The 15956-nt window shown below is 38.1% G+C and overlaps 1 protein-coding gene across 1 annotated transcript in view; it reads left to right on the top strand.

Moving 5' to 3' along the window:
* The first annotated feature begins 1094 nt into the window (after positions 1–1094).
* Positions 1095–15956, top strand: part of LOC106883941 (adenosine deaminase) — a 29277-nt gene continuing 14415 nt past the window's right edge. Inside the window, exon 1 of the mRNA XM_014935091.3 lies at positions 1095–1151. Within this exon, the coding sequence (XP_014790577.1) occupies positions 1134–1151 (18 nt within the window). The 5' untranslated portion in view covers positions 1095–1133. The remainder of the gene's footprint in view (positions 1152–15956) is intronic.

Here is a 15956-nt window from a genome sequence, read left to right on the forward strand (position 1 = left end):
ACACCCACAACTCGGTGGATTGGATGATGCAGGATGTCCAATTACTATGGAACAATATGAATCCAAATATATACATCGGAAATATCACCGAGTAGAGTGACATGAAGGGCACTGAGCGTTTGATGCAGTAGAAAAGGATACGGAAAAATGCTGCGTAAACTGAGGTCTCCGATCACATGCGTGAAACATTGGCCCATTGTAAAGCATTGGATATTGTCAGGAACGTGTCTGATATCCACTGAGTAAGGCTTCATTTGTGAGTCTCGACAACTTCCTATATTCATGAAGTTGTTCATTCAATGAATTTCGTTTATCCAGACGATGACAACGTTCATACACAGACTTTAGAAAGGTGATTAGATGCTCGCCAAAATGTTTTGGCGACAATGAGGGACTAACGATGATTTGTTTACATCATATCTTCATATGCATGTGTGGCGAAACGAATTTAGAGATCGAGAGAAACTATTCACGAATCTCATTTCGTGCATCAATGACTTGTTTCCGCGTGAATGCAATTGTTTACGGAAATACTTCCGCCCGTCCATCTCATAAAATATATGTAAGGTTTTTATGCTAAATAAATATATGTACCTTCTATACAGTCCATAAATCATCGCTTCTGATTTATGTCAATTCATTTTCATTTTCTCAGTATTTTTTAATTTCATTCTCTCAATACATGTTACTGTGACATTTTTACGATTGTAAAGTGCATATTAACCCAAACTCAAACATTTGACGCTCTAAGTTCGAAATATTAAGTGGTTCTTGTGAAAAGTTATCTGTAAAGTTGTCATTTGTTTTTATACCGCTATTTCCATAAAAGTTCGTAGATAAAAATAAAGTACAGAGGCTTGCTGAACAAACTACTGTACTTTATGTTTATCTACAAATTTTTTTTCCTTAATTAACTTTTGTCGATGTAGACAACCACCAGTTTGCTTGGTAGATTTTGTATCTTATCCTTGTATAGAATGTTATGGTAACGTGATATGTTGCTCGGCACGAAAGAGAAAGAGTTTAATATTAGATAGATAATGGGATGACCCATTTTCCCGCCTACTTGTCAACACATAAATTTCTAAACCCGTGCAGTTGCAGATATTCGCATCCAGTGACATCACAGCATCATGGATTTTCCTGCCAAAGTAAGTTAAATTTTCATTACTTAAGTTCGTGAATAGAAGTCTTGTCTTATTATTTGTTTTCCTTTCAGATGACTTGTTTCACGTACGAGCCATAATATATTAATATAGTTTCTTTTTCTTTCGTTTTGGAATCGGTTTTTTTCTCACAGAAGTTTACAAAAATATGACAATACTTTTTCCTTTTATTTCATTAATAAACTCATTGTACTTTTACGTAAACTACTATTTCTTCTCAGTAATAGGTACCCCTACCCAATAAAAATGTTTTTAAAACTTGTTTTTTTTAAACTTAACTGAGTTATATATAATTTAAGTAACTCTTTCGTTTATTTTAACACTTAAATTGAAATGTTATATCACAGAACATATTTGTGGAGGCCAACAAGCGGTTTATCGAACTTTTTTACTGTTAAACATACATACACACACATACATGTGTGTGTGTTTTCGTTAATATTTGGCAGAAGTACAGTGACGTAAGGGCCGAGACTTCCCTGAGGTGCCAACGCATTTAACACTTGGCCCTTATGTCACTGTTACTTCTATCAAGTATTTAATTTGTGTGTGTGTGTGAAACGATAACCATCTTGTTATATATGTTGTAAACAGACTCGCGCTGCCAACTCGTGCAAATTCGGAGCTGTAGACTTGTTGAGTTTACAGATTCTGCTTCTTTTCAATAGTCGCAGAACTTGCTAAAAAGAAACTGTGAAAGAAAACAAGATGATGCGATGTCTCTGTATATCATCTAATTACAGTGATATGTTGATACTTTAATTATTCATTGTTACAAGTAAGAACCTGGTGATCGGTAACTATTTCGGTAAAGTTTTACCAATTCACCCCAACTTTACCATTTCTTCAACCGCAGGTTTACAATCAAAGGACCATCTAGATATTTTCAGCACACACACACACACACGTAGATATACAGATATTATATAAGATTTCTTTATTAAATTCTTCGAATTTCTATGTGTTTAAATATTGGAAAGGCTCAAAATTTAAACAATTTTTTTTCATGTTTCGTTTCCACCTCCTCCGTATTGAAGAATATAAACCAGCTGTAACTTCATTTTCCACTTTTTAAAAAGTTTTTCAAGAAAATTTGGTGTGGATTAGGGATAAGTCACCACCCAAGAGATACACTTATGTTTTTTTTTTCTAATCCTTTCATTTCTTCGGATTTTATAAATGTAGATGGTTACGATTTGCGAGTTAAAAATGCATGTTTTGTTTTTTTTTTTTTTTTTAACCATTTCTTTTGTCAACTCTGTTATTTTTGAATACAATAACTGGTTATAAATTTTTACTTCTGTGTTTTAAATATTGGAGCTTGTTATTCTGATAAAGAAACAAATTGTACAAAACTTCAATTCTTTAAAAATTTTCACACACCTGCGCGAAACTCGGTCACTATACTGCTTATAAAATTAATTACATGTATTCCTTCCCCTCTTCTAACAATTATAGTCCCATGACACCGAGTGTAAAACTGTTCGAATATAACTGTTGATATGTATAAGTATATATATCAAAATATTTTTACAAATTCAGTTATTGTATTCTCCGTTCAGTTTTCTTATTTTCTTCAGATTCCTGTGTTTTTAGTAACGAATATTCCAATTATGCCCCCCACCACAAATCAGCATTTCAAACTTTCGATATTTAATGGACAAAAATATATATATATAGTTGCCCTCACCGCACCCAACCTCGTGCACAGTCATGCCATGAGTCATTTCCAACCAGTTCATGAAATGAGTCTGGACGTGGTCTCTCCACGTGTTAGAAATGACAGCCAAATTTCTAAGGTGTTGAACATTCACACTACTCCCCTTCCTTCTTGCTATCAACAACGGGAGATTACGATTTTGTCAAGTAAAAAAAAAAAAATAAAAAAAAAAGCATTATCAGAATTTCAGTTCCCCGTCACCCGTTTTTTTTTACCATTTTTTTTTTTGTATCCCACATTTTCCGATGAGGGGGCAGCCTTTCCTTTTGACAATCTACGTCGGGTAGATTAAGGTCCCTCCCCACTCTCAGGACCACAAGGATTTTTAATGCCTTTATAATTCTTGAGGGCCAAATTTAGTTCGGTTTCTGGGATAAACTTAATACTGACTCTATAACCTCTTCCTCTGAGAGCCTCCTTATAATATTCCGCATTATTGTAGAATATACGTTCATTGGCTGAAAGATTGGAGATCCTAATCAATTTTCCAAACCAATCCATTGATGACGTATCTATGATGATTGGATTGCTTGTGAACGTGATGGAAACTTTGGGGTACGGAAAATACAAATCCTGAGTCTAAATCTCAAGTAATGTCGAGAAAGTTAACCCTTCTACTGCATTTCAAATGAATGTAGTGAACCTTTTATTTGTTTACTTTTTTTTAAAAAAATTTAGTGACAAAGATTTCACAAATCCTCTCCGCCCCCACCTCACCCCCATCAACGTACTTTTCACGATTAAAATGAGAAACCAGAATCTGTTTAGGCTTTCTAATGTTACCACCAAACCCTTGAATGGCTGGAGGGTGACTTTGCTGTTATAGTTAACATGTTGAGGGACCTAGCTGAGGCCTGCTAAATATCATTGTTAAGGAAGGATACTTCTCCGCCCCACGTCTTTGGGTGGATTTGTGACGCTTGAAAAAGGGGGTGAGCGGTCATTCGGTATATACATGGAAATAACAGCCTTTTTTTTTCTTCTTTAATTGTTGACAAATACGAAAAAAAAAAACCCAGCTGTGAAACAATTTTATTTTCCAAAATTCCAATTCTTAGATATACAAAAATATATTCAGTGGAATAGAAACTTTTGTGCATGCAGCCATTTCGAGCAGTCCAATAAATAAATTAAATTAAATTAAATAACAGTGCAAAAACTTAAAATTGATGGAAAGTGAAATTTGTATGGATTCGAATAATTAATCGTTCAATTCCATGTCATGAAGAGCTGTCCATGTATGTCTGCAATGTGTTTCCAGAATGCGTAAAAGTACTTCCATGCTTGCCATCTCGTATGCACGTGAGATAACTTTCTTGGGGGGGGGGGGACTATCCTTTTCTGCAATGAAAAATTCTTGTGACAAAAAACTCTTTTGGTATACCTAAAAATATTTGGTGGATCCAAAAGTCACACTTAACGATGCTTTTTAGTAGCTCTCCATTCCTTAACACTTTCAGTCATAAAGAAAACACTTTCGTTTCAGGACTGTATTTAGAAATAGGCGTGATAGTCATCTGTATTAAATGCAGATGCAACAAGAAGGAAATGTCAATTTGATGAAAATTCAAAGTAATTCCATGTTGTATATCTTTGGAATTTATGGAGGATACGCGCCTCACTCCTTTTCGCATTTTTTCCTTTTCTTTTTCAGTTTCGATGTTGTCTGCAACGGAGGTTCCGATTATGTCAAAATATCAGTAATTCAAAATTTCAATTCCCGCCCTACCTTTTTTTTTCCGTTTTTCACATATATTTCTTTCTTATATATTTTTATTTTACGTAGAAACATTCGCAGATAATGATTCTGCTTTGAATTGCAGTAGAAGGGTTAACTTTCTCGGCATCACTTTAGATTAGACTCGCGACTGTATTTTCTGTATAATAAACTTAAAGAGAGCCTCCATTACGTTCATAGGCAATCATGCTATCCTAGATACGTCATCAATGTCTTGGTAAGGAATATCGATTAGAATCTTCAGCCTTTCTGCCAACGATCGTATATTCTACAATAATGCAGAATATTATGAGGCTCTCAGGGGAGCTGGTTATAAAGACAGTATTAAGTTTATTCCAGAAACGAAACCAAAACTGGCCTGCAAAGATTGTATAGGAATCGAGAGCACTAGTGGTGGAATTGTAAGGAACATTTGTCTATCCAACGCAGATCGAGTAACTCCGCTGCCGATCCAAACAGTTGGTGGGAATACGGACTCATCACCATTGACAGTGAAATCTTTAGCGGGACGAAAACGTGACCCATCAGGTCCCACGGGAACCTCTGGCTTGTTAATTGCGGCGAGATTGGGTTAATGGGGCCTTAGTCCCGCTTCCACTCAGTACGAGTTGACACCCAGAACATATCCCTTTGGGTAGTGAATCGAGGACCCCCTCCCATCCTCCACCCCATAGGCGAAATGGCCCACTCCGGGGGTAAGCGGAGGAGAAGCCAGATGCTTTGGTACGGCTTGTACTTTTCTTTGAATGTTAAAACTAACGTCTCTAGAAATTGTTTCTCGACTCGAGAAAACCTTTCCCCGCACCAGACACCATAGTGTGCATACGTTTATGTGCCTGTTGTGCGTAGATGTGGATATGTATATATATATATATGTATATATAAAATGTGTGCGTGTGTTTATACATGTACGTTTATTTGTACTCTGTCTATTGCTTTTGTTTTATCACTATATGGATGTATATTTATTTATGTATCTGGTTATGTGTGTTGAGGGTGCATGGCTTTGTTGTTAGTGTTGTACTTAGCGAGATCGTGGTGTGTTGTGTTCTTGAGCAAAACACTTCATCTCGCGTTGTTCTGAGACCACTTCGACAGATGACGCGCGGTACACCGTTCAGGCAACGTCAATTTGATGACCAGCGTGAGCTAATGTACAAAGCAAACATCTGATCATTATAAACAAGTCATTTGTGACTTGTTCAGCTAGAAATTGTAGAACCGTCTTTCTCGGACTACGAGAGACTATCGTGTATTGAGTGCATGTATGCATATGTGTGCGTGCGTGCTTACCCGTATGTATGTGTTTTTCTGTCTTTTGCATTGGATGTGTAGGATCTATTTTAAAACGGGGGCCACATTTTTCATTAATGTTTTACGTAGTGTTTTTGGTACGGAAAGACTTTCAAACTTCGTATACTTATCTATTTTGTGTTATAGAACAGAAAAATATTTTTGTATTCGAATTTATTTCATGTAAAAAATTGTCTTATTTCGATAATTTCAACCAATCACTGACAAGTATTCAGTTGTTTATATTTACTCCTTTGGCTGATTAAGCGATGTAAAGCGTATTTAATCTCCATACCTTCGTTTTATTTGCTTTTTTCATTTTAAATTTGCTTTAACCCTAACCCTAGGGTTAGGGTTAATTGTTTCAGAATCGTTTGTTTATGTAGTCGGCACTTAATGTATATCGGCTGAATGGACGTTAGTGATTGGTTGAAATTACAGAAATACGACAACTTTAACATGGAATAACTTATGGATTTCTTTTTTTTTTTTTAAAGAAGACTAAGAGAAAAAGATGTTTTATATGACACATTCTACCAGTGTTCCAAGTTTCAAAGTTTCGTTAATGAAAAATGTGGCCCCCGTTTTAAAAAAGATCCCAAACTCCTAGCAGATAAAGTCTGCTAAGGCTGAAAGATAAAAATACACATCAGATCTTTTTTAAAACGGGGGCCACATTTTTCATTAACGAAACACATTGAAACTTGGAACACTGGTAGAATGTGTCATATAAAACATCTTTTTCTCTTATCCGGAGTTTGGTTTGTATCCTCCATCCCTTTTGCTTTTTTTTATGGATTTTCTTTTCAGTTTATTCCCTCCCCGCCCTGGTTGCACATATTTGGTTTTGACAGTGGCGGCATTGTTCGGACTTCTTTCATTTGATGCTTTGTCTATTCCTTGCTATTTTATGTGATATGCGAGGTTATTGGTTATTTGCACACCAGGGCAAAAATGTACAGGGTGCTCGGGCTAAATTTGACGATTGTTTTTAGGAACAGCTTGATGTATTGATGAAACTGTCAACTGCACTGGAGAGTGGCGAGCATAAAGATTAAAGCTGTAGTTGAGAAAAAGTTAGCTGATATGGAAGATTGGAAGCCAATTGAATATTGGCAAAGAGTTACCTATATTATGATAATTCGCGCCGGGTATCAAAATACCGATATCAAGACTGTTGCTCAATGTCCTTTGAACTCTGTAAAAGTTGTAAGATGTGACATGGACATAATTAAAATTAAGTTCCTCCAAACTGTGGTGGTTTTTGGATGTTCCTCCAGTGAGGGTGACATTATGCCACCGTATATCTTTTAACAGGGCCCTAGGCTCAATTGAGATGGCTATATGAAGCTGCAGGACACTGCGATTGTTCCCCAGCTGGAGAGGGTTACTGCTGGAGACTGCAGTCAATCCTTAGATGGAGAGGGCTGCTGCTGGTAGGCCATATGTGTGGCAGCAAGATTTGACTCCTTACTATACTTCGGAAAGAGTCAGAAGTGGTTGTTGGAGAATTTCTATGACTTCGTCAGAACCAATTTCTAGCCTTCTCATTCCCCCGATTGTAATCGCATGGATTACTGTGGGGCATGGTTAAGAAATATATCAAACTCTGCCTGTAACACCAAGGCCGAGCTGATAGGACTCAGTGAGGAATGTATGTGCCAGGTTCCGGAGCCGTCTTGAGGCGGTGGTGGAAGCTGAGGGCGGCTACTTTGAGTAAACTGTTATGTCCTATCCATAATCTAGTTTGATATTTTTCGATTTTTTAGAAATACTTTAGTTTTGGATATGTTTTCTTTTCCTTTTATGCAAAGTGTTAAATTTAGCCCGAATATCCTGATAGTATAATGTGTCTACTACTATGTAATTATTTCTGCATTTTGCTGAAATGCATGTATGTGCTATAAAGCATTGAATATCACACTTGTTTTCAGCTTATTTTTCTGTTGGCTCGTATTCTGCACTCTAGCTTATCTCGAGATTAATGCTGCGCGCCGTTCTACACTGTTGTGGCCTGTAGAACCCACGACTGAGCCAGATTTTTGGTTGCGTGTCGCACTTTATTGTGCCCTTTTTATTATGCCCGTGTGGTGCATGTGTGTGTATGTGCGCGCGTGCGTATGTGTCTGTGTGTGTGTGTGTGTATGTATGTATGTATGTGTATATATATATATATATATATATATATATAGGCTCACACAGAATATGTTGCTCAATACATTTCCCAAACGTCCTTGACTTCTGTTACAAAACGAGTGATATATTTTCTGTTAAAAGAAAATATCAGGTTCCAAGTAAAATTCTCAAATAGCAGTACATCTGTTCACAAAGTTCTGCTTGCAAATGTCTTTACAAATATTTTGTTAGTCGCTCGGATTTTTTTCTTTTTAATCAGATATAATTCGTATTTGGCATTGAGCTGTTAGAGCGGCGGAAAATACTTTGTGGGATTTCTCCTGACTTACTGCTTTTTTTACTGAAATTACACTGGGGTCAACTTTACTTTTCATCTCTTTGGGGTCGATGAAATAAAGCGCCAGTCATGTATTGGTCTCGATGGTATCAACTCGCGCCTTCTTCTCAAAATTTAAAACCATTAATACATTACTGATGTATTTACAACAAATATTTGGTCAGTATAAAAAAGATTAAAACAAGCTTGATATCTGTGGGACAGTTATATTTTTTCATGAGACGTGAAGCAACCAAAACGACAATCATTGCAATAAATGCTTTGTCCTTTTGGTCTCAATTTTTAATCATTACTCGTTTCATTCATTGGCTCGTTGCCATGCAGGGACGCCAGTATTTAAGTCTGTTACATATTCTATCGGTATCTTTCCCTGAACCATAAAGTTACGGGAACAATTCAAACCATCACTCTTGTGAAGCAGTGACACACACACACTTTTTCACAATCTCCATTACCGAATTCCCTCACAAGATATTGTTTGACCCTGGGCTATTGTAGAAGACATTTGCTTGATATGTGACGCTGTGGGATGGGACCCCAAATCCATGTAATGACGAAACGAACTTCTTCACAACAAAATCAAGTCTGTGTCTATGTTACGTAAGTTTCGTTTTTGTACCTGAGGTAAAAGACGTTCTGGGAACAAACGCACTGTGCCAAATTTTAAAAAAGCGCGCGCGCACTCTAAGTATTTCGCACGAGTTTCTTTGTTCCTTTTTTTTTTTCCATTTTTTCTTCAGGTTTTGGATTATATATGTATCATATATATGTGTATTATATGTATCATATATATTCGTGTTATATTCCAATAAAGTTTCGTATCTAGTTATAAAAAAATTAATTAGGAGATATGTTAGAAATAACAATTGCAGTTCATTAATTCCCAAGTACTTTATTACAATCAAAACATTTCAAAATAAAATACATATTCAAAAACAATAATTAAATTATTTCAAAATATCATAATGTCCTAATTGCATTACTACAATCGGATTGTTTCAAAATGCATTATATTTAACGTTCCGAGGCACATAATTAGAATAATACATAATTAAATATTCCATGGTATATAATTACAAACCAGTTTGACCAGGTAGATATACATGCCAATCTACGTACAGATGCATGTATTTAACACCCGTATTTGTGTGTGTGTGCGTGCGTGCGCAGCGTTTTAGCGTCGAACTTGTGTGTATATTTGCATCGATCAGGCAGAGTTTATTTATAGCTTGTAGCTCTTGTTGCTAACATCCACCTAGTCCCAAACGGGGTCAAATCTTTCGATTTGATGTGAAGAAACGTCAAGTAAGAGCACATGGGTTTCGTTTACATCTAATCGGCTAACCCTGAACATACCCCATAACAGCCCGATTCTTTCTGAGTGTAAGATCAGGCTGCCTGCATGGATACAACAAAAGCAAACTTGCATACATTCAATAACAGATTTCATTGATAGAAAATTATGTATATACCCTGCATAAAATATAGGTCCACTAGCCATCAGAATAGTGTGTAGGAATAGATTTACTGTGTTGGCTTAGCCCTTAACTATTCGGAAAAGTGAAAGACTATGATTCAAGCAAGTGTGCAAATTGTCGAAGCTTGGGGAGGGAGAGTCACGATCTGTCTTGTTTGAATGCCAGTTTTGACATGGTTTTTGTGACCGGATGCCTTTCCTACTTTACAGTATACTGGATGTATTTTGTGCAGCACGAGTGAGGCTACCTTGTAACTGACAGGCTAAAGAATTCACACAAATGAGAAAGACGGCGATGATTATTGGCAAGCTAGATGAGAGGTTTCTTGTTGTGACGGAGTAGTTAGCGTAACATAGGAGACACTGTTGGGAGCAAGGAGTATGGTAGGGACAGAAGAAAGGTAGTGTCATGGTTTAGTGAGGGAGAGAAAGGGACCGAGTGGAAAGGTGATGGGGTGAGCTGTGTAAAGGAAATCAAGTGCTGTCTTATGTTACAAGGGTGAATATCAGCAAAAGGTGATACATGAAGTTGGCATGAAATATAGAAAATGGTGAGGGTACTGGAGAGGCTGTGTGGAGTGGGGGAGAAGCAATTAGAGAGTCAAGTTGGTAGAGAGGTTGTGAGGAGAGGATTGTAAAAGAAAAAGAGAGCAGTGAAAGCAACAAGAAAAATGGGAGAAAAAGGGGCTGGAAGGGATTGGGTGAGAGCAGAGGATGAATGCATTTAAAATAAAGGTGGGGAGGGAGCAGTGGCTTGATGCTTTGAGAAAACCCAGCTACTCCCTTGCAAGCGTATGTAATGTATATATTATGTAGGTTTATAAGGTATAGGAGGCGCAATGGCCCAGTGGTTAGGGCAGAGGACTCTCGGTCATAGGATCGCAGTTTCGATTCCCAGACTGGGCGTTGTGAGTGTTTATTGAGTGAAAACACCTCAAAGCTCCACAAGGATCCGGCAGTAGATGGTGGCGAACCCTGCTGTACTCTTTCACCACAACTTTCTCTCACTCTTTCTTCCTGTTTCTGTTGTGCCTGTAATTCAAAGGGTCAGCCTTGTCACACTGTGTCACGCTGAATATTCCCGAGAACTACGTTAAGGGTACACGTGTCTGTGGTGTGCTCAGCCACTTGCATGTTAATTTCACGAGCAGGCTGTTCTGTTGATCGGATCAACTGAAGTCCTCGACGCCGTAAGCGTAAGCGACGGAGTGCCAACAACATAAGGTATAGCCACGTTCAAATGGTGTTTTTTTTTTTTTACATGTCACCTGCACAGGAGTCAATCCAGCAGCGCTGCCAACGATCTCACTCATATTTTGTTTCACATGCCACTGGCACAAGTACCAGTAAAGCGACGCTGGTAACGATCACACTCAAATGGTGCTTTTTACGTACCACCGGCATGGAAGCCAGACAGCTGCTCTAGCAATGATCATGCTCTGATGGTACTGTTAGCGCTCCTCTGACACAGGTTCCAGTCATCAGATTTGGTTCGATTTCACTTGCCTCAACAGGTCTTCGCAAGCAGAGTTTAGTGTCCGATGACGGAAAGGTACGCATAAGTGGACTTGCTACACCCCTGGCAAAGGCCACGGGTTATGGTCTCACTTGGTTTGCCGGGTCTTCTCACGTACAGCATATTTCCAAAGGTCCTGGTCACTAGTCATTGTTTGGTGAGGCCTAATGTTTGAAGGTCGTGCTTCACCACCTCATCCCAGGTCTTCCTGGGCCTACCTCTTCCACAGGTTCCCTCAACTGCTAGGGTGCTCAGCCACTTGCACGTTAATTTCACGAGCAGGTTGTTCCATTGATCGGATCAACTGGAACCCTCGTTGTCGTAAGCGATGGAGTGCCAACAACAAAACATATCTCTTCTGAGAATGATAATTTTCTTATCTGTTTCAAAGTTGAGGAAAGTAGAGAGAAAACTGAATTGACCCTTTTGTCATCCTGGGGGTGATTTGGATGCATGAGAAATTCTACTGGGTTTAATCTTTTTAAATGAATCAAAGCTCTATGCTAATAGATAATTTAGGTGCGAGTTTACTTTTTTACATAATCTTTCTTAAGCAACTTTAAATATCTGAAATTAAATTTCAAAGCATTGGCATGAATGAATTGATGAAAACTTTACTTTTTAAGCGCCCCCCCCCATGGTTCCGGGTTCATTCCCACTGCGTGGCACCTTGGGCAAGTGTCTTCTACTATAGCCTCGGGCCGACCAAAGCCTTGTGAGTGGATTTGGTAGATGGAAACTGAAAGAAGCATGTCATATATGTGTGTATATATATATAGATATATAGATATATGTATGTGTGTGTATATGTTTGTGTCTGTGTCCCCCCAACATCGCTTGACAACCGATGGTGGTGTGTTTAGGTCCCTGTAACTTAGAGGTTCGGCAAAAGAGACCGATAGAATAAGTACTAGGCATCCAAAGTCCTGGGGTCAATTTGCTCGACTAAAGGCAGTGCTCCAGCATGGCCGCAGTCAAATGACTGAAACAAATAAAAGAGTAAAGGAATAAAGAGAGTATGTCTGCTGTCTTAACATGACTGGAAGGCAAGCAGTAAAATATCTGCTTTCTCTTTCTTGATTACTCACTAGTTTCTTGTTTCACTTTTTGAAAATAATAGAATACAAAGAAAATAACATCGCTGCTCTTATTATGACTGAAAGCAAGCAGTAAAAAATTTGGATCTATTTCAAAACGGGGTCACCAGTTTTCATTTATGTTTTATGTAGTATTTTTGGTACCGAAAGACTTTCAAACTTCGTATACTTATCTATTTTGTGTTATAGAACAGAAAAAAAATTTTGTATTCGAATTTATTTCATGTAAAAAATTGTCTTATTTCGATAATTTCTACTAATCACTGATGCCTATTCAGTTGAAAACAGTTAGCGCTGTAATGGTGTATATCGTATTAATCCCCTAACCCTAACTCTAGAATCCGAACTCTAAAATTGTTACACACACAGATACGCACAGCGTAATTTATTATATAAACAACATATGCGTATAAATTATGATTAAACCGGATGAAATATGTCACAGGGAATAACATTTTTATGACCGCCCAGCAGTAACTCTATTCAGCTGAATAGACGTCAGTGATTGGTTGAAATTACAGAAATACGACAACTTTAACATGGAATAACTTGCGGTGTACGTTTTTTTGTTAAGAAGACTAAGAGTAAAAGATGTTTTATATGACACATTCTACCAGTGTCCCAAGTTTCAAAGTGTTTCATTAGTGTTTCGTTAAGAAAATACTGGTGCCCCCGTTTTGAAATAGATCCAAAAATTTTCTTTCTTCTCCCTAGGTTGTTGACCACTTCATACTAAGAAATGAAGGAAAGCGAAATAAAAGTAAATATGACTGCAATGAATTTTATGAGAATTATCAATAATCAATTATATATTACACAGAAATTATTTATTGTGGAAAATAGTAAGGTATGCAGTGCATGTATTGCATACACAGATCCTCACCCCTTGTGTGTGTGTGTGTTCTAGAAATGCTGTGTCCCACCCACATTTAACAAGAAAACTTCTCACATACCCTACCACAACAAACCAAACTACATCTCTTCTTGCATTTTCTCTTCATGCACTATGCTTGCCACCCACTCCCCAATTCTGTTCTCTTGGCCCTGTCTTATCGAATTATTTCTCTCTAGCCCAACCTGTGTGTTCCACCCACATGCCCTGTCTCGCTGTATCGTTGCTACCTCCTACCCCCCCCCCCACACACACACACACTGACCTGTGTTCCACCCACATGTAACAAGAAGACTTTTCACACACCCTACCCCAACAAATCAAACTACATTTCTTCGCTTCCTCAAATTTCCTCCTTCATACACTATGCCTACTTCTCAAACCCCAATCCTGTCCTCACAGCCCTGTTTCTTTGTATCATTGCTATCTGGTAACCTCCCCACTATATATACTCAGGTTTTGGGCCCCACACACACACTAATCACACTTCTTTCACAATATTCTGCCACTTACATTATGAAATTCGAACCTCAAAGGTATACCCTGGCACTAGCTACCATTTATCTCTCTCTCTTCCTTTAATCAATCATGTCATTTATATTCTGATCCCTGCCCCTTGTGAGTATACCCAGCACTTTGCTACCATCTCCATTCTGTGGTCTCCCACTCTCTCTTTCTCTTGCACTTCCTTCAGGTTAGGCAACCATGCATCTTCTTTGTGGCAGCACACCTGCTTCTGTCTTCATTCCTGATCTCTCTCTCTCTCTTTCTCTCTCCAGCTGGGTAACCTTGTAGCTCTACAGCAAGATACCTGTTTCTGTCTCGCTATAACCTTCATCAGCTAACACAAGATTACCTCCTCCAATACTCCCTTCCCTCTCAAAACATTTTTTTTTACCCCCCTTGCAGGTACTTGGTGACCCTGTCAGTGCAGATGCCACTTAAAAAGCATCTACTCTACATTGTAAAGTGGTTGGCATTTGGAAGGGCATCTAACTGTAAAAACTTTAAAACTGACCTTGCTTGTGCCACATAAAAAAACTCTGAGCCCTCTCTGCTGAGTGGTTGGTGTTAGGAAGGGCATCCAGCTGTAAAATTCCTGCCAAACCAGTCACAGAAGCCTGGTGCAGGCTTCTTCTTGGCCAGCTCCTGCCAAACCATCCCATGCCAGCATGGGATGGTTTGTAACAGCATGGAAGGCAGACGTTAAACGATGATAATACCATTCAACCACTGTGGTTGAATATAGTCTTAAGTCCACCATTTTGTCAAATGCAGCAGCTTCCAAGCTTCACCACTAATTCAGTTCTCAACTAAATTGCAAACTGTTAATAGTTTTAAAGAGAACACTTCCTCAGCTACACTTTGGCATAAATAGTTTGAGATTTGGTTCAGTAGAAAAAAAGTTACATCAAAATATCTGCGACCTCAAGGGGGTGGGGCAGTAAGGCAGATATTCATTTTTAATTAACATAAATTTTTAAAATTAAAAGTATACTTTTCTTAGGCTTAAATGATAGAAAAATGCATTAGGAATTCAAAATCGTTAGTCGCATTAAACAAAAATTAGTAGAAAAACAGTTATGAGGGAAAATATTACAAAATTTAATGTCAGTAACGAAGTAACACTTAAGCAATAAGAATAAAGAATATATTTTTTAAATGAATGTTTATACTCTAAGGCGGCGAACTGGCAGAAGTGTTAGCATGCCAAGCATCTCCGCGCCTCTCTCTCTCGCTCCGCGCCTCTCTCTCCCTCTCCGCGCCTCTCTCCCTCTCCGTGCCTCTCTCCCTCTCTCTATCTCCACTTGACACTCTACAATACACAGATTTAATACTCTTTTACCAGATAACTTTCTCAACAGTCCAACTTAAAATATGATCTTATCAGTTGATATACACAAACTGTCACCTTTACACTTTTTTGTTTGCATGTCAAGTAGAACCTCCTTGTACCAGAATATGACCCCTCTCACCAATCTTTTCTCTTTAGTTTATTCATTTGGTCCTGATGAAATGACTATGGGTTTTACATTGTATAATCAATATTACGTAATCATTATTTATATTCTTGTTTTCCAACTTCTAAATGATTTATTTGATACATAGGATGTCTATAGCTGTAACCAAGCAATAAATGTGATACCAGTGCCTCTGTTGTCTGGCTTGTTATGTGTGTGTGTGTGTAATTTTTTTAATATTTCACATACACAGGTGTGTGTGTGTAATGCACCCATGCCAGTGCTGCGTAAATGTACCCAGTACACTCTGTGAAGTAGTTGGCATGAGGAATGGTATCCAGCTGTAGAAACCAGTAAATGATGATGATGATATATGCAATTCAAAAATTAAAAAAAAAACACACAGGAAAAACAGTGAAAGCTTTAGATGGAAAAATAGGAGTGGAAACAAAGTTTTGAGTCAGGAAGAGGAAAAAGTTCATCAAGAAGGAAAAGGAGGAAGGAACAGACAGTCCAGAGAAAATCATGTCATTACATAACCCCCTCTCTCCTGAACTACATCCATCCCATGCCACATAGTTAACGCCCCATGTCATATCTGCCATCGACCCCCCCCCCCCCTT

Source organism: Octopus bimaculoides, chromosome 3 (assembly GCF_046866305.1).
Source record: "Octopus bimaculoides isolate indiv1 chromosome 3, ASM4686630v1, whole genome shotgun sequence".
Taxonomy (NCBI): Eukaryota; Metazoa; Mollusca; class Cephalopoda; order Octopoda; family Octopodidae; genus Octopus; species Octopus bimaculoides.